At 40.1% G+C, this 20385-nt stretch overlaps 1 protein-coding gene across 7 annotated transcripts in view; it reads left to right on the forward strand.

Moving 5' to 3' along the window:
- The window catches only part of DGKB (diacylglycerol kinase beta), a 327502-nt gene that overhangs the window by 47985 nt on the left and 259132 nt on the right, over window positions 1-20385 (forward strand). For 3 of the 7 annotated variants that reach the window (XM_054991403.1, XM_054991405.1, XM_054991409.1), the window contains 3 exons: window positions 237-239; window positions 11942-11974; window positions 20226-20342. In XM_054991403.1, coding sequence (XP_054847378.1) covers window positions 237-239; window positions 11942-11974; window positions 20226-20342 — 153 coding nt within the window. The remainder of the gene's footprint in view (window positions 1-236; window positions 240-11941; window positions 11975-20225; window positions 20343-20385) is intronic. The other 4 variants (XM_054991404.1, XM_054991406.1, XM_054991407.1 and 1 more) reach the window with 2 other exon arrangements.

The following is a 20385-nucleotide window of genomic DNA, read 5'->3' on the forward strand; positions in this document are numbered from 1 at the left end:
AGAAATTAGGGAAGAAATTTTTCAGTTTTCTGTTATGCTAATCCAAGCAGAAACAAACTTTTTAAAAAGACTGAACAATAATTTACATAATTCAAGAGCCTGGAACAATAAGAATGTGCCAAACAAATCGCTATGGGAAGTATGTTCTGCAGACAAGGGGCCATGACTGAAAAGACTGTTTCTGGTGCACATTCACTTTTCCTCTAAAGGTGAACACTATAGCAGAAATTCTGAAGCAGGTTGCAACTGATGAGCAGGCTTGTATGGGTGTAGCCCGACATTCATTGGTGTTCTGGGGCTAGAACAATAATGTTCACTCAGTGGCTTGAATGCTACATGTTTGGCATGGCACGTTTGCCATGGCATGGCACCTATGACTCTTCATAATACCATCCCCATGTTCCAGGAAAGTGGCCCATTTCTGAGAAAACTGGGATAGTTATCATTTCTTTGGGCCCAAGATAAAACAAGTCATTTCATTTTAAAAACGCAACATAACTTTTCCATGATGATTATACAAATCTGTGGAGACGTAGGATTTCTCTGTATGAGGCTGGGTGATACAGTTGAATAAGGTGGTTGAACGGGGCATGCCGCTGTTGAATGCTGCTAACTCATAAAACAAAAATCCTTGCAAGTGAAAAAAGTAATATGGAGAGCGGTGCTAATCCTCTCATTCTCCTGCAGAGGTGAAGAAAAAGGGAACTTTCAACATGGGGGAAGCATTTTAAAAAATCTAGCCTAATAAAAATACAAGTCAAGTCAAGTCAAGTCAAGTTAGCCTTTATTGGCATATAGCAGCAATTCAAGTTATCCACTTACAAAAGGAAAGAACAAAGTTAAAAGATTGCTGTATTACAAATACAAAAATACATTTAGAGCTTAACTCCGTGATATCCTTTGACGCAACTTCAAGGCAGAATGGAGAAATAAAAATAACTTGAAAGCTTGCATACTGTTTTGCATAACTCCTACTTGCAAGCCCTTCTCACTTCAGATATACAAGGGCTGACAAAGGTCCAGTGGTAGTGGGAAGGGACAACCCTACATGCCCAGAGGTGCTCTAGTAATTAAAAAAGCATTTTTTCAATATATTTACCTTTCAACATGGCCAGATACGTAGATACTTAAATCTGGAGATAGGAGCCAATAACAGGCAAGACAGATCTTTCTACAAAGCCCAGGTTTGTAGGAAAATCTGAAATATAAAACAATACATTGATGTGCTGAATTGAAACCGTTTATAAATTTTTTACATGAAATAGATAACAATGATTTGATGCAAAATCAAAAAGAGTCCAGTTGCACCTTTAAGACTAACCAATTTTATTGTAGCATAAGCTTTCGAGAATCAAGTTCTCTTCGTCAGATGCCTGATACAGAGACTGGTCAAATACAGAAGAGCAGAGGGAAGAGGCAATTGGGGGGGGAGGGGGAGGGAGCAATCAAAACATTCCTTTGCTAGTATATGTAAACATCTCCTTTTAGTGTGTGTATCAGTTGGCTTCAAAGGAGTTTGCCCTGTTAGTTTGTAGCAGCCAAACAGCTGGACCATCCAATTCCAATGCAGTATGCGCCTTCAATAACCACAGCTCTCCCTGCCAGATGCATCTGACAAAGAGATTTGATGATATCTGGATTTATGGATTAAGAATCATGAACAATAGAAAAAAGAGGGCTCTTATGTTTAATGTAGAATAAGTGAGACTTTGACTTGGGAGGGCAGCTCTATGTAATGAATGCAGTATTCTAGTGAACTTTAATCTAGCTCAAACACTTTAGCTTGGTTCAGACATGACAGCCAACTGGCTATATGATGAACCTTAGGAAATCTGTTTTGTTTGTATTCCTGTAATTTTTTTACATTTTTGGTTTTTAGAACTTTGCCCCTTTAGGGAGTCTGTAGTCTGTTGCTGGGCAGTCTAGATCTATTTATTCTGAAAGAGAAAGCACAGCAGGGAGAAGAAAGAAAAACTGAGGAGAGAAAGTAGAGCAGGGACTGTAAGAATCATGGAAGAAACAAGCCTTGTATTATGAATGCCGCCTTGCCTGCATCAAGCTTCAAAACAGAAACCCTCTCCCTTCATGTAGCAAGATAGTTTAGTTATTTCTACATTGGTTGCAATCTCTTCTTCAGTTAGTTAACATTTTCCTTGAATTGTGGTGGAAAGACATGAAATGAAGTGCTAACTGGAAGGGGACTGTTATTTCCTGAATCTCAGGTATGAGGTCCTGTTAATGTGAACTCTCATGCCATCAGCTTTCTGTGCTACAGCAGTACTGTCTCACATTATTTTATTATGCACTAGAATTCCAAGTCCTCCTTATCAATGGTGTTTCCTAGTCAGATATTACTACATTTTATTTATGGGTGGAAAAAAAACCCATCTATATCCTGTCCTCTCATTCAAATGGACTTCCAAGATAACTAGAAAAGTAAGAAAACAGATCACAAAGTTAGTTTTTTTAAAAAACTATTATCTGATAAAGCAGCCCTCTAATTTTCTTAACAACTTCAGTAAAAACCCAACAACATTAAAAATCCATATATTTAAAATCTGTAGCTGTAAAGACAGAAGACCTACCCCAGATGTTTAAGCAGCCGCGGGGCCAGCACAGGGCCTTGAAAAAAGTGTGTTGTAGTATAACAGCAGGCACTAGGCAAGGTGAACCTACTTCAGGACAGAAATACAAAGCTGTGATGCTGCTAGAGAATGTACTCTGACAGTACATGTATAAGGAGAAGAACCTCCACTGACTGTATTACTGACCACATAGATTCATGAATGAGGAGGTGATCTTTGAGATACTGTGATCCTAGACTATTTGGGCCTTTAAAATTTTTCAGTTGGTTCAGCATCCATCCCATGCCAACTCTCACCTGGGAAGAAAGGTGCAGGAACACAGTAGTGGGGGTGCTCCCACATGCTCTGAAGCTCCCCTGTGTGTATCTGCATTGTATCAAGAATGATGTCATTCCTGGCATGATGCAGATGTAATGGGTTGTACCTAGGACTGATTGAGTGAAAATTGTACCCCCAATTTAGTGTTTTTGACCAGTTTTCATTCAATCGACCCCGTGACCCATTACTTCTGTGTCATGCCAGGAATGGTACTCCGGAGAGTGCACAATGAGGTAAGTCCCTCCTGAACCCCCCATGCCCGTTTGGCTCCCCAGGGACCTGGCAACCCTAAATAGAAGTTTATTTAATTATGTAATGTATAGTTGAATGCTCTGGCACCTTGCCCCATCAAATAACCTGGCAGCTGCGTTTTTGATCAGTGCACATTACAATCATCCAGCCTGGATGACTTAAGGGTATCATGGCCAGATCTCTCCTAAGCAAGAAGATCCATAACTGGCAATCCAATCAGAGTTGGTTAAAAGGCACTCATTACCACAGCTGCCATCCAGGAACAATAGAGGATCCAGGAACATGCCCAAGTTGTAGATCTTAGTTTCAAGGGAGGTGCTTTCCTACTAAGCCATGCCTATCTGGGCAATGTTCTCTGCCTGGCCTCTTGCAGCTGCTGGCGCTGTCCGGGCTGCAGTGAGGAGCCTTGGACCTGCTGGCATGCTTCCTTTGAACCTTTCCCTTTGTTCCAGTGGATGGAATGCTCGCCTTTGGTGCAAGGGACTATGGGTTTGAAGTCATAACTTTTTGTCTTTTTATTTTTTTACTTTCTCTAGGGGATGGGTGTGTGGGGAAAGCTTTTTGGTTGCCCATTGAGCCTTTGCTGGGGAGGGGATGGGCATCCTGTTTGCTGCATGAGTGCCCATCACCTGTGTGCTGGAGACGGGGCCTCTTGGGCCCCGTACCTCTGTTGGGGGTTTCACTGTTGCTGGGTCTCCTCTCCCCGTTTGCTGGCTCTTCATGGGAGGGGGAGTAGTTTCAAGGGTCAGTGGTCAGGGGTCAGATCAGTGGCTGGTGGTTGGCTGTGCCTGTGTGTGCCAGTCACAGGGCCATCATTGGCTGCTGCTGCCTGATTGGTAGATGTTCCTGGAGTTGGTGTGGACTCCAGCATGCTTGCTTGTGTAGTCTGTATGCCTTTTGAAGGGCTGTGCATTGATGTTTCCCCTTGTGGAATGTCCATAAGGAATGGACCAGAACCATTACAATGGCACCAGCAGCCAGTGGCCTCCACCTTGGTGGCCCTCCGTATTGCATGGTAAGGTGGGTGGGGGGGACAAAGAACAATGTAAACACTTGCAGTTGTTTGACTCATTCATACCAAAGTATTGTTTCATTTCAGTTCATACCTTGCAACATCAGCAGTAGGCAGGTACCAGACTTGCCTCAAAAGACAGCATCTTGTTTTGCAGAACAACATTCCCCAGTCGGATCCCAAGGGGAGAGAGTCCTTACGTTATTAATTAACTCTGTTGGTGGGAAGGAAGAATGACTGCAATGTGTCCGAGGGTCTCTCTCCTCTCCCACTCACTACTCGGGAAATGGCATTCTCTCCCTGCCAGTCGAGTAACACTGTTGAATAACATGGGACTTGCATCTGAGTAGACCTGCTGGGGCATCTTGGTTTGTTTTGAAGCACTACCCAGGTACTGATCTCCCCCTCCCCCCGCCCAATCAGGGCAATTGGACAATCACTCTTAGGAAAAATGCTGGGGGGTGGAAGAGAAGATCTGATCAATCAAACTTGATAAAAGGTCTGAAAGACTTCAATCGCAGGCTGCAGTTCTAAAGACATTTCCCTGGGAGTAAGAACAAGGAAACATTGCATCAAAGGTAATAATTCACTGGAAAAAAGTGATCATAAAGGAGGATTGTTTTTAATGCCCCCACCTTCCCCTCCCTTTCCTTTAGCCAGTCAGTTTCTCGCCGTGTGCACCTGCCGATACTTGTCTTCAGGGGCCATTGTTGAGTGTAGTGTAATTTGGAGGGTCAGTGGGGTAGAAGGATGGTTGTATTCTGTGTGATTTTGGTGCAGTTCAGTACAAAAACAGCTGCCCCAAAGAGCCTAGAGGCTTGCATTGCAAAATGTGGGGCCAAAATTCATGGTCACAAAAAAACCTCAAATAGACTGGATCTGAGCCTACAACACCCTAGCTGAGAAAAAACAGTAATGGTGCATACTGGTTTGGAAACCCTAGATCCAAAACTGAAACAGAATTTTTTCAGTGCCCACCCCTACTCACCACTCTGCTCCTATAAAACCAAGGTGCTTTTCAGCCTTGTATCAGTACAGACAAAAAGGGCTTTATCTGTAAAACAAGTTATTCAAGAGGAGACTCAGAACATATATGCAGTGATTGGCTTTTATGACAAAACCTGTGACTCAAATGAAATTATTTTAGTTACAAACTGTGCATGCAGATCTCAAGTGATTGTCTTTTAATAGATGTCAGATACACTTTATTGCTATTCTCTTTTATTTCAGTAACATTTTAATTAATTCACACTGATCAAATAAATGTACATTGAGACTTGTTTCCTAATGAGGGTGCATTTAGAAGAAAGGTTTTGCATCCTTCTGATATCCTGTGGGTAATTATATTCTAATTATATGGTAAGGGGAGGCTATAACTCAGTTCTCAAATTGTTCATTGGATCCAATTAATTGCAGATACATAATGAAAGTTCATGATAAAGTTGACTGGTGGTGAGTTTAAGAGAACCTTTAACTCAATTTAATCTTAGTCCTACATTACAATGGAATTAGATTATAACGAGGCTAGAAGCTGAGTATTGGCATGAGGTAGATGAGTGCTCAAGAAGACTGACTGACTCTCTCAATAATATTCCTTATTTTATATTATGCAGCAAACACAGCAATGATGCATACTGCTTCTGTATTCAAGAATATGCTGCATAGTGCATAATACCAGTGTCCTTTTTGTCAATACAATCAGCAATGGGATAATTCCATTTTCCTCCTCTGTTATGGTAAACTCTAATGCTAATTAAGTAAACAACAAGAAATTAGCATTCTTGTCAACTTCCCTCCTGAATCCTGGTATAATAAGTTAGCCTTTCTTTGTAGTAATCTGAGAAAAAAACACCACCCACCCACCCCCTGCTTTTTTTTTTTTTTTGCAAATGGGATAAGCAGGGCTTTTTTTCATCAGGAACGCGGTGGAATGGAGTTCCAGAACCTCTTGAAAATGGTCACATGGCTGGTGGCCCCGCCCCCTGATCTCCAGACAGAGGGGAGTTTAGATTGCTCTCTGCACCGCTCAGCGGCGCGGAGGGCAATCTAAACTCCCCTCTGTCTGGAGATCAGGGGGTGGGGCCACCAGCCATGTGACCATTTTCTTCGAAGGCAACCCACTGAGTTCCACCACCTCTTTTTCTAGAAAAAAAGCCCTGAGGATAAGGATGTGGAAAGACCTGTAAAAGATTTGCAGTAATGTATATTTCCTATCTCTCTTTATTACAGTGTACCCCTACCCTTTAAAAATATAAATTAATCACTACATTGCTTTTCACCTTTTATTTATGCAGATTTTACTATGCAAAATTATTCCCATTATTCAAAAACAATTCCATGTCATAGAGTGTTCAGATGGGGCTGTGGCTCAATTGTAAGCATCTGTTTGTCCCAGTTCGTAAGCATCCATTTGTCCCAAATCCAATCCCCTGCTTTTATAGCTAAAATGATCAGGTAGCAGGTGATGTGAAAGACCTCTACTTAAGATGCTGGATAGCTGCTGCCAGTCAGAATAGACAACACTGCCTTTGATAGACCGATCACCTGACTGGGTATAAGGCAGCTTCATAAGCCCTAAAGTTGCCTTCTACAGAAGTAAACATAAGTACACTACTGTTATAATAAATATCAAGGAACTGCTGTAACAGAAGATTTCATTTTATAAATTTTACCTGCGACACTTCTGTAATAACAACAACAACATTCGATTTATATACTGCCCTTCAGGATGACTTAACACCCACTCAGAGCAGTTTACAAAGTATGTTATTATCCCCACAGCAAAACACCCTGTGAGGTGGGTGGGAATGAGAGCTCCAGAGAACTGTGACTAGCCCAAGGTCACCCAGCTAGCTTCAAGTGGAGGAGTGGGGAATCAAACCTGGCTCTCCAGATTAGAGTCCCACACTCTTAACCACTACACCAAACTGGTTAGTGCCTTTTCATGGCAGTAACATACTATATAATGATTTTACCTGAAATGTTTAGCAGAACAGCACCGGGGCGGGGGGCGGGGGATGGGACTTAAGTAGAGAACTGGCAGGTAAATTACTTACCTTGTTTCAGTAGCAATTTCCTGGAGGGACCAGAGTAATGAGCACAATATATAAGATATTAAAAAGAAAGCAACATGTTAAATTAATAAATGCCTGCCTTCCAATAGAAAATACACATGATATGGAGAACTCAGAATTTGTAATAATCAGCAGTCATGCATCATTATATTTCAGAAACATGAAAAAGGCAACAAGTGATAAGAATATAACAAACAATACTGCTAACTGCTTCCTTTTAATCCAACAGAAATCATGTTAAATTTTTAAACTATAACAAAGCAAAAATATCTGTTTGGAATTTTTGTTTTTATCAATTTTAACTGTTCACCTCCCAGAGCCCCTGGGATGGGGGCGGTATATAAATTGAATAAATAAATAAATAAAACATTCCAAAACTGGGACTCAAAATAGTTTAATGGAAAACATGATTGAGAGATGGGATGCAAAACCTATAACGAGATGGCCATGAAGAAGAACACAAAGCAAGCATCCTGCTTATGCTTTATAAAAGTCATGGTAAGAACTGCTTTAATAAAAACTAAAACATCTGTCTACAAAGTAGCAGCAAAGAACTCATACAGCTATTAGCAGATGCAGAAACCTTATATGAGGAAACCATTCAATTCCTGTGTATAATCACAAGATACATATATACTAGATATATGACAGTTTAAATATGGTCTTATTTCACCACAAGAGCCTAAATCCACACTAAGCATGTAAGAAAAAATCCATGTCTCATTCCTAAAGATACCTTTGGCTTAGTTCCTACACACAGCCCAATGACCTCAGATCTAGGCAGAGGTCCACACAATGACAAAAAGATGTCATTGACTAAGTGGCAAAGTACCTGTAAAGCCTTGGAAGAAACACTGAGGTCCAGATAAGTGTGTGTGTGTAAAGTGCTGTCAAGTCACAACTGACTTATGGCAACCCCTGCTGGGGCTTTCGAGGCAAGTAAGAAGCAGAGGTGGTTTGCTAGTGCCTTCCTCTGCAGAGTCTTCTTTGGTGGTCTTCCATCCAAGTACTGATGCTGCTTAGCCTCCGAGATCTGATGAGATTGGGCTATACCATGCTGCTTTCCCTCCAGATAACAGCGCAAACAGAAATAAAGCTTTTTCAATAATGGGCTGGGGAATTAGTAGGTATCAGATACTCAATGTAATACCAAACATTAGGAAGCCGTTATTGAGGCAATCATTTCACTTATCAAAATGTCATACAAGTTGGTCCGCTCCAGAGGTGGATGCAATATGCCAAAGATGTTGAGCATGTAACAAGCTGAGATAGTTATAGCTATGGATTTGCGCAGGTCCATGTGAAGGTCTGAATCTCAAAGTAGAGATCCAAGCATCTGGGCAACAAACTGTCCAAAAGAGGATGAGGCAAATGTCTTGGCACAACAGATGAAGGCTTAGTAGCTCACAAACACAAGTGCTTTGGAATCAGTCAAAACCCCATTCAGAACAGAGAATATTGTGACTGAGCAAAAGGAGAAGTGAAGCAGATACCTGTCGTGTGTCAGCAGGGAGCTCTGAAACTAGTACATACATGTGTGCAGTCAGCAGGAATGCATCCTTTGGGGCAGATTCTGACCTTAGTCAAGTAGCCAAGTCCAAAACAAAAGATTATTTCTTTTTTAGAAAATTTATATGCCATCTCTGTAGATCTGCTTGAGGTGGCTCACAAGAATAAAACAAATAATAAAACAGTAAAATCAATAAAACAAAACATTCCAATACAAATCATGCTAATATAACAGCCAATAAACATAATCTGGGACATAACAGCATATGAAACAGAGCAGTCTAAAATGATATTGATAAAGCAGTCAGGCTAGGAACAGACTATCTAAAAAATGGAACCTGGATTAAAAAGTCTGGTTAAAGAAAAGTGTATTGACCTGGCACCTAAAGGAAAGTAGATGCCAAGCAAGCCTCAAGGGGGAGGGCATTCCAAAACTGAGGTGTCACCACCAAAAAGGCCTGTCTGTGGTTGCCACCTACTTTACTGCTGCAGGCCCAGGTACACAGAGCATGGCTTGTGAAGAGAATTGCAACTGGTGGGCTGGATAATTTAGGAGGAGGTGGTCCTCCAACTATTCCAGCACCAGGTTTTTTAAGGCTTTATAAATAGATACGAACCACCACTTCAGATTTTACTTGAAGGCAGATGGGCAGCCAATATAGATCTTTTAACACAGGGTTGATGTGATCCTTGGATCTAGCTCATGACAACCTGGACCAATTGAAATTTCTGAAAGTGATGAGAGTATGGATCTCTGTGGGGCAATCACATTTTTCAAGGAGGGTCTTTAGTTAGCATAGCAGCATAGCAGCTGGATCTGATAAAAGGCACTATATGACACAGAAGAGACCTAAGCCTGCAACTTTAGGGCAGAATCCAAGAGTACCCCCAAGCTATAAGCCTGCTCCCTCAGGTGGAGACCTTCAGGTGGAGGGACTTTGTCATTGGTTAAGAGCACCTCAGTTTTGTCTAGATTGAGTTTCAGTTTATTGGTCCATCCTGTTATCTTCTCTATCCACTTGTTCAGGACTTCCACAGACCCATATGACTCAGCTGTTGAGAAGAAATAGAGAGGGGTGTCATCCACATATTGGTAGCATCTCAGTCCAAATGTCCATGTGATGTCTCCTGGAAGTTCCGTGTAGATATTAAATAATGTGGGGCACAAGATCCTTGTGTAACCTCCTGGCATCCCCAGCACACCTTCTGGAAGTGGTCATCCAATTAACAGCAGAACCACCAAAGCACGATACACCCTAGACTCAGCCAGCCTCTTTAGAAGGACCAATGGTGTCAGAAGCCACTGACAGATCCAGGAGAATCAACAAGGATGCACTCCCCCATCACTCTCCCTGGGTGACCAAGGTCATTTTGGTCCCAAACCTAAGCCTGAATTTGGATTGAAATGGGTCAACCATCTGACTCTGCCAAGATCACCTGAAGCTGCCATATAGACTAGGAATGATATTTATAGCTTATAATAAAGGCCCTAAATAAAGAGAAATGAATTCTTTTTCACATCTAGCAAAAGAATTCTCTCACCTAAGTGACTTCATGTTTGTTAGTGAGTTACCTCTGCTAAAATGTTTTACAGAAAAAAATAGTGTTAAAACAGCAGTTGCAGTGGAAGGTTCAATACATCTGCACATGTTAAAGAGATAAGATTCATAATTGATAGAGTTATCACTTGGATTCTGCTCAGGACTCCCCTCCTACCATATATAAAGCCTTAATGGGCTTTATTTCCATTACTCTGTGTGGCTGTGACTGTGTTGTTTTCTTCTTGTGTCTTCTCATGACCCTCAGCTGCCACTGAGGTTTTCCCATCTTCTTATTTAATTTAATAATGCAAGGCATTTTTGTTCGGCAAAACCAGGAGTGTCCTTCACCCTTTCAACATTGTCCCTGTTGGCAAGGTACCAATCTGGCCTTCTACCATTTGGGTATTCCTCAGGTCTTCACATGGGATACATACTTCACTAATAAGATTGATATGTGAAAAGTGTGGTGTGTGTGTAAAGAGGCATTGTTGTGCTATGAAAGAAATGAGAAGTGTGGCCTTGATTATTTGGATTTTTGTTTGTCTTTATAAATGATATTTATGGGTTATAAGATTTTTTAACTGCAGCATTTGGGAGCTTTCTTGGTAACTACTGTGTTGAGAATAGTATATTGCATGAAACATGTAAACTGGCTTTAGTTTTTTTTTTTTTATTAAACAAAAAGTGGAATCATAGTAGTATGCTAGGAGGACAGAATTCTTGATGATAGATCCTTTGTATACAGCAACATACCTGCTGCAAACTGAAATTACTCTACTCTGCGGAGTAAATGATTTACTTTAAATAAAATATAAATATAATTGCATGGTGTTTTATAACCCACAGTAAGACCAAGACTATAATCACAAAAGTTGAAAAGTCTTCTTAGTCCCAGGGAACTCTCCTCTTCAGAGTAGCTTCTAACTGTTTTGAACCTGAGTTGAAGTATGATGTTATCTACTACAACAGCTATCTTTATTTCTTTTGTGTTGGATAGAAATGAACAACTGTACTTTCCAGAGGAGAATTGCATCTTTCAATTAACTATCATTGTTTCAAGTTCTCTTCAATGTTGGAATGAAGACGATCAATTATAGTTGGTACTATTCAATCATCTTGATTTTTATTGAAAGTTGCCAACTCAGTGTCTTTGATGTTTTTTACAAACCAAAGTTATGATGGGGGTTGTGACAGAATGATTTTCAGTGAACATGTAGGTGATGTGCAGTTTGAGCACTCAACTAGTTGGGGAATGGTGACCTGTGGCAAAACATGAAAATGAAAAGAATTGTTCGCTAATGTTCTAGATTCCTCAAATCATCAGCATTAGAATAATGCAATGCAGAGACAGTAAAAAAAGTTCTCAAATAATTATATGCCATATTATTTGAAATAACAAGGTGACAGAAGAGAATGGTGACTTGCAGAACGGAAGGAAGAATGGAGACAGTTACAGAGGAACATGACAAGGAACAATAACCTGTACGGCTATGCCCAGATCACCTTTTTGTAATGACTTTAATGAAAAAGCATGAGTAATACTCAACATAATGACTTAAACAGCTGAATTTCTTTGCAGGGATTTTCTGTAATTGTTTTTTTTTAAAAAACAGGTTTAATATTGTAGCTAAAACTGTTTTTCTCCAACAGACTCTTCCCCCGTTAGGAGGCTCACTTCCTGAGGTGCGTAATGTAAAATGTTCACAGATACAAATACAAATGGTTTTGGTACTGAATTTCTTTTTGCAATAAGGTCCATTTTTGGGCTGGCAGAATACTTTCATTGGTGTTTGTCTGCTCTGTATAGTATACAAAGAACACATAGGAACATTCCTGAAAAGAGATTTTGCCTCCCTGTGAATAGTAATCCTATTTTATAATTAAGATTAGTCCCATGATTGTAGATATTCCACAGCTATCTAGCATAATAATGGGAATAAATAGAACCAGGGTGTTCTGCTTTGAAAGCTTTGACAGAGCAAGGTGTACGGTAGATTACAGTATCCACAAAGGATTCCACAATCTGTTTTGAGACTCTGCTCCCTTGGAACACCATAGGCCTTAAAGTAAACAAGATGTGGCCCATTATAGGTTCCTGAGCTATCTCCTCATATTTAAACTGAAGTTTCTGATGTGTATTTGGTAACCTTGGAATGCTGAGACCTAGCAGCATACTAGGTCAGTACTAAAGCTGACCAAGTGACTTCCTTTAATTATCCTAGGCCTCACCTTATCTGATCTGAAGTTTGCATGGGAGATGGTGTATGGCAGGGAATAGAACATCTCAAATTGCATTACACCCAGCTCACATGTATTTTTGAATGCTCCCAGAACCTAAGGGGGGGGAAAGTAGGTTCTGGTAGTCTGGATTCTGGCTGTGGTGGAATTCTTCCCTGTCCATAGGCAATAGGTGGCTAATTGAATAGTTAAGCTTTCTAGAGCTTCTATATTAGAATTTCAAAAGCCTTACTTGGTTTCTGGGACTTTAATGATATTGCAAATATTCCTGCAGCTTGTTTTCTAAAAGCAAGGTTTATATAATATAGGAAATGAGTGGTAGAGAGGATGAGATAAGTTTTGTCACTGTCCAGAGAAAAGTAGAAATTTGCTTAAAACTCAGATGTGTATGTATATTTTGTCGCAGCTAATGGCCATAACAAGTATGCATGTTTGTGCCACAGGTTTCCAAGACAGTGAAAAAGCTGTGTATGTCCTATGGTACCTAGTACAAAGTCTGCTAAGTTTGGAAACTCTCCGAGTATAAATGTCACCTCTGAGTAAGAATATCACCTTGGAAGTATCACCTGATTTTTTTTCTGCCTGAATTAGAACAACTTCAGCTCCTTGAACCCCTGTGATCTTGCTGCTAATGTTCAATATGCAGTAGAATTCTTGCGGCAAAGCATTCAGAAATATCATGAGTACACCCTGTGCACCATGAATAAAATGTGAATACTAGCTGGATGTGAGCAAATAGAAAGTGGTGCATTCTCTTACAAAATATGTCACAATGTATGGACTAACAGGAAAGGAGTAGTGTATACAAAATCAGCTTCTGTTAAGCAGGAATCCAGATCTCTGTTGAGAATGAACAAGACTTTTTAAAGTTTAAATATTAGTTTTAAAACAGAACAAATTAACTATACAAGCCATCAAAATGTATATTAGCTTGTAATAATTCTGTATTGAATAACTTTGCTCAGTATGCCCGTGTCGTGCATGTGTCCATGAGTCAAAATGATTACAGTTGCATCAATCATTCTCTATGCGCTAATAAAATTGTTATAACAAGAACATGAACGTCACCTAGAAAATAAATATCTGCAATTTGCAATATTATTTATTTTCAGGAAGTGTCAGTTTCACTCGCATTTTAATATAAGAATGTTCTTCATTCACCATGAGATTTTACTTAGCTTATTGCTTCTTGGAAAAGTGCAAGGTATCCTTTGATTATCCTTATGTCACAACAGCATTTTGGTTCTGTTAAAATCATATTAAATGCTTAATTTTAATTACAAAGGAACTTTGACTTGGGCTGTGTCAACAGCATCCACCTAATTCAGCCTTCTCTGTTCTGAAATGTTCATTCTGGTGCTCTGCACTAGTGCAGTCCACATGGAACGGTGTTGCAGGATTTTTTTGAAAGTTGGTGGGCTTGCTGACAACCAGATATGTTTTCTTGAAATAGCAAATAACTTGAAACAAATCTCTTAAGGGGAAATAATAACCCAGAGGGCATGCTGTAAAAAATATATGAATTGTGTCTAGCCTGCCAGGAAGATTTGAGTGACATGAAAACTTTGAATGAAGATTTAGGAAGAGCCAGTGGAGAACAATTTATTGTTAGAAATCTGTTATCTCCTAGAAGCAGTCATGAAAATCTTCATAAGACAATTATGCAATGGCTTTCTACTACTAGGAAAATTAGGAAGATGTGTGGGCAGGTGTACTGAAATACTAGTTACATGATAATATTAATGATAATATTACATGATAATATTTTAATATTAATATTAAAAAAATCCAGAATTCCTAAAATCCAGAAAAGCTTCTCTGATCTGGTTAAGACAAATCAAACAATCCTGGATTTATTTGGCCATTATTTCCTATGGGGAAGACTATTGGGGGGTTACCCAGGGGAATGGGGGGTATTTTTCAAGGAAACTCCACCAAATTTTAGGGAACCTTCTCTTGACTGCCCTCTGAAGATCTGTCCTGTAAAGATCCCCCCTCCCAAGTTTTAGCAAGATTGGACCCTGGGGTCTAATTCTTTGGGCCCCTGAAGAAGGTGCCTCCAGCCACTCTCCATTGTTTCCTATGGGGGAAACATTTCCAAGCAGACTCTCAGGCAGAAACACCCAGGGGCAAGGCTTCTAGTGGCCAAAGGCACACTCCTAACTGTAAGAGGAAACCCAACAGAACCAGACTGAAGCAATGGAATGGATTGAATCCCTACAGATCCAAAGTGAATCAAGGGGACCAACATGTAACCAGAGAATCATGTCAAAACAGAGAATTCCTCCCAAACCAAACTGAAGAAAAGGACACTGTTGCCACTTAACTGAACCAGTATCACTTACAGAAGCCAGGCAGGCAAGGAGAGCTTGGCTTGGCCACTCCCTCTCCTGTCTCTGCCTCACTCACTCCTCCCTTTCCTCTCTCGGAAAAAAGTGGAAGCAGCAAAAAAAGTGGGAGAAGCCCAGGAAGGACCCAGCCGCAGGCCAAAGTCACATTTCCTGGATTTACTCCGATTTATCCAGAGGTCTGGTTCAAGGTTCCCAGCTCAGATCCAGGATTCTCTGATTTGATTTGGGAAAGCTAGATTTAGCTGGATCAGCAAAAGTCCAGCTTTTCCCTCGAATCCCAGATTCAGATTGCACACCTGCTACCACTGGGCCCTTTATTAATCCTGAGAAACAAATTGCAAGTAGAAATAATTTGGTATTAGTTGCTGAAATTCTAGTAGCAAGAACTTCTTCAATTAATATGACTTGGGTTTGGGGAGACATGTTTGCAAAGTTCATTAAATTGCACATGTGTGCTCCCATGGAAGCCTCAGTGCTACTTGTATTTGTATGTCCCTATTGTAAGGATTGCAATAGGCATGACAAAGAAATGTACCTGAGATCCTGGCTATACAGAACACACCCAAGTGAGAGCTCTGTTGATAATTCTGAAGGTCTCAGCAGATAAGAGAATTGGAGGGAATTCCTAGAAGAGTAAAGGTGGAGCCACAACCTGCCTTTCTTCATCAGTTTTTTGTCCCGTAGCAGCAAATTTTCCAAAACTGGCAGGAGGAAGAGTAGGGAAAAGTTGCAGCTAAGAAATGGACATAGAAAAATCTCAATGAAAAGAACATAACAGTAGTTAAACCCTGAGTATATTCAGGCAAACATAAAGTCATTTATTGCCCTCCTAATAAATTCTGCATGGCTTTTTATCTATTATATGTCTGTGCTTTGAATATGTATCCTTATCTTTCTTTCTTGTTTCTCCACCCTATCTCACCCCCAGCGCCATTTAAAAGTGGCAAATAGTTCACAATAATTGTATTTTTTCTTGCAGTGTGCATATTCAGGGAGGGAGTTTCTTATGCCACACTATCACTATGAATCTTCACAGCACCTGGTTAATTACCTTTGTTTCCCTTTACCTTTTTAAAAAAGCTGTTACTACTTACACTTTAATAATAGCAAGAACATAGGAGCTGCTTTTCCTTGTGATTGTGCCTGTAGGAATGCTTTTAACAGCAGCTTTTACGAAATGGTGTCAAAAGGGAGATACTATCCCCTCCCCCCCACATTTTTTTTACAGGCAATGTTAGCTACCAGTCTGCGTTTGTTCTTACTTCATTATGGTATTTAACAGAAGAGAATGTCACAAGTTTTCAGACCTAATTGAAATTTTGACTGTTATTGAAGGTGTAGAATATCAAATGTACGTTATTTTATTACTTTTAAGAATTTGAATTACATTTTAAAACCTGTGCAAGATAGGCAATGGTGGAAAAACTTTTCAGTTGCTTCTGTGGAGTTTCTCCTTTCTTGTCTCCTAGTGCTGCTTGACTAGTTCCTTTAGTCTTTGTGGGATCAGGGAACCATGCTTTGACCACAAGCCTTCTAAAGCTGAAGGATTGAAATCTGAATTTTGGGGTCTGCTGCTTTAATTAATTATGTATGACGTTAACTTCATTCACCATCTGTTCCAGTATTGTTGAAAAATGTTGGGGCCTGGTGATCAGGCAGCAACAAGAAGGATTGTTAAGAACATATATACCTGGGTGGACTTTGCAGTATAGGAGAGTCATGGTGAGGTACTGAATATTGAGGTCTGGAAATTAAAAAAGGGACTTCCTTGTTCGTTTTCTTTTGCACGTGTGTTTCTGCAACATCGTCAGCCATAAGAATCTAGCCATATTGTCGAAGGCTTTCACGGCCGGAGAACGATGGTTGTTGTGGGTTTTTCCGGGCTGTATTGCCGTGGTCTTGGCATTGTAGTTCCTGACGTTTCGCCAGCAGCTGTGGCTGGCATCTTCAGAGGTGTAGCACCAAAAGACAGAGATCTCTCAGTGTCTCTCAGAGAGATCTCTGTCTTTTGGTGCTACACCTCTGAAGATGCCAGCCACAGCTGCTGGCGAAACGTCAGGAACTACAATGCCAAGACCATGGCAATACAGCCCGGAAAACCCACAACAACCATCTAATCTAGCCATAGTTGCAAACAGTCTCCGGGGTTTCACTGAACCATTGACTTGGCCCAATAGAATTGATCCGAGGTTTAGTATACAATATAAAAATTAACTAACCTTCTCTTCCAGTTATTTCTTCACTCCCTTACCTTTAAGAATGGGGTAATTGGTGGCAGGGAGGAGTTACCTTGTATCTGGAAATGTTGCTGTGCGTATGGACATGATAAGAGATTTTTTGTTTGAGAAGGAATTGACATGATCAACCCACCTGAATTTTTAAGCATTCCTATCGAATGGTCAAAAGAACCGTAGAGTTCCACCCCTAGGCATTTGCCAGGAAATCTTGAAAAATCTAAATGGTTTTTGAGAGAGGCCTTGAAGTAGGGAGAGGATTGCTTATCAATAAATGTGACTTTCCCATGGTGAGGAAAGGCTGACCTTTTATTTTGTTTGGGCAGTGACCTTGCCTCACTTTGTAATAGTTGACTAACTGCTTAACTTCCTAATTTTAGGCTTGTTTCCTGAAAACTACACTCTTAGACTACTGCAGGTCTTGCTTCCAATAAGGTTGTCATAGGATTATGGCCAGATAAGTTTGGATATTTTTTAAGCAAGTATTTGCTTTCCCAGTTGAATGATCTGCAGGGGATGGTCTGTTCTCTGAGGGACTAACAGTTGGGCTGCCTTGTGCTGAGGAACTGGACTTGGTCATTAAGTGATGTAGTTGAACTTGATAGTATGTTATCCTAAGAGTTGGCTCCTCAATATAGTACCTAAAAGAATGAGCTGTGATCTGTGAGTTCCCTGATTCAAATCTCATTTCTGTTGCAAACTTCCAAGGTGTCCTCAGACAAGCTACTCTTTCAGCCTCGCTTGTGCAGTATTTGGATAATAACAATGCCTTACCTTAGAGACCTCTTGTAGGAATTACAGCAAGATAATGTATATGCAACCCTTACAATTCTGAAAACAGTATATAAATGCTAAGTACTGTGTTATTATTATTGCCACTCTCAGTTATGTTTTTACAAAATAGGTGATAAAGCATGGACGCTGTGCCCCCTTTGAGTTAAACACAATTATAAACTTTTTGAAAGTAACGGAAAACCACTGAAAACTGTCAGTAGCAGGCCATAAGGATTTTTCTTTGCCTTGTCCATGTTCTTTAAGTGTCTGTGTTGTTAGAATGTTCCTTCAGAATCATCTTATGTCTTTTATGTTCAATTTTAATAACCCAACTACCTTTGAATAAGTTTGTGTAAGGTTTCTCTTACATAAATAAAGCAGAGGAGTTAGCCGTGTTAGTCTGTAGTAGCAAAATCAAAAAGAGTCTAGTAGCACCTTTAAGACTAACCAATTTTATTTTATTGTAGAACTTGATTCTCGAAAGCTTATGCTACAATAAAATAAAATTGGTTAGTCTTAAAGGTGCTACTGGACTCTTTTTGATAAATAAAGCAGATACCACAACAAAATGCTGCAGATTGCTTTTAGTTTGCTCCTTATCTACCCTTGTTCCTTAAATCCACTTTCCCAACTATATCGCCTGCCCTATGGTGCTAATATTACGGAGTAGGCAATGATCAAAATAAAAAACATGCAGCAGCATTTTGTTATGTGTCTTCAACTTGTCTTGAATTTCAGAGCTGTGCTGATGTTTTTGAAGGGGGGAAGCAAGAATGTGGGTATTTTACCTCTTGAAATGTCAGTTTCAGTTGTCTAGGGAACTGCCCTATGAGGCTAGAGGTGGAAGGCTGGCTCTTCTCATACAAACTGAAGATTGAGGCTTGAGAACCCCAATCCCTATCTGTTCAGTGGGCCTTCTTCCTAAGGTGCTGTTTTTGGAAGGAGGGAGAAAGGAAGCAGCTTTCTCTTCCCAACCAGAGTCCTACTGGCAAATTTTCAGAGGACAAATGGAAATAAGCAGTTTGTTTATTTTTAGCCAGGCAGCCAATAGTCAGAGGGAGAGAAACATGCATGCTCACACTTAACTAATCTTTTTGATTTCTTTTTTCCCTTTTCCCAGTAGTATAGCTGTGAAGTAGTATTTTTCTGAATGCCTGGAGACTCCCCTGGGTATGCAGAAACCTCCATCTTGTTTGTGCCTAGCCCTTTTGTAATGTTTTCATATTTGGCATGGGGCTAACCAGTTTATAGCACCTAGAAGAGATGAACATGCAATCAAAATGTTAGTTATCCAAAGACAACAGGCTGAATCCAAAAGTCATTTTATGTCAATGGAAAGGGAGGTGATTTTTGCTGATTTTCTACTGCAGATCCCTGTTTTGTCCCCATGCTTTTTCTGAGTGTCCCCTGTCTCCCATAGCAAAGTTTTAAGAGAGCATAGTGGGCTGTGGCATAAGGGAGGAAGTGGAGAAGTTTTGTTTCCTGTTGGTAGAAAACAACCTTGGGATTCTGCTCAGTATCTTTCTGTATGGTGGCACCTGTTCACTTGCTGGATTTTTACAGTCATTACTTATCCACCTCCATTTGCACATGGATAAGGGTGGTGGCTCAGTGGTAGAGCATCTGCTTGGCATGTAAAAGGCAACAGGTTCAGTCCCCAGCATTTCCAATTGAAAGGATCAGGCAGTAGGTGATGTAAAAGATCCCTGCCTGAGACTTCGGAGAGCTGCTGCCAGTCTGAGTGGACAGTATTGACCTAGATGGGCTAGGAATTTGATTCATTACGAGATAGCTCCATGTGCTGCTATGAAAGCAGTGCCAGAAGAAAAGATTTCAAAACTTACTCCTCCGAAAATTACTTGCTTTTAGTCAAACTTGGAATTATCCATATTCTCATGTTTTAAACTATTCAAATAAAAGAGGTTGTAAGGTACCAAACCCTTTTGAAATTTTCAGATTTGTGTGAGCCAGCTTTTGAAGACATTTGTGAACTGCACAGATTTTATTTTCAAGAGCTGCAAAAACTCCTCTAATTAATCTTATTATTCAAGAAGCTTAATCGTGCAGTTAGATGGCCTCACATTGTATTACCAACTTCACACCATTGCATTAGTACTTATTGTGACAAAATAATTATCATCTATCTATTATCTAACCACCATTATGTCTAGATACATAAATAGATGTATGTGAAGTTGGGCTTCATTTAGTGATTTGATTGCAATCACTAAACTCATTATCACTGAAGCAGTATTTGAATGTGTCATCCTACAGTTTTGACCATAGCAGGGTTTTATAATGTTAATCTGTTCTCCTCCTCCCCACCCTCCGTTTTAGGAACGACAAGCAACTATGAAAAAAGAAAAGAGTGGCTGTCATCAAACAAACAAACTAAGTGATCGGAACAAGATACAGCGAGCCAATTCCGTCACTGTAGATGGACAAGGTCTTCAGGTGTGTGATAAATTTTATTATTTTAAATATACATCCAGGTACT

Source organism: Eublepharis macularius, chromosome 11 (assembly GCF_028583425.1).
Source record: "Eublepharis macularius isolate TG4126 chromosome 11, MPM_Emac_v1.0, whole genome shotgun sequence".
NCBI lineage: Eukaryota > Metazoa > Chordata > Lepidosauria > Squamata > Eublepharidae > Eublepharis > Eublepharis macularius.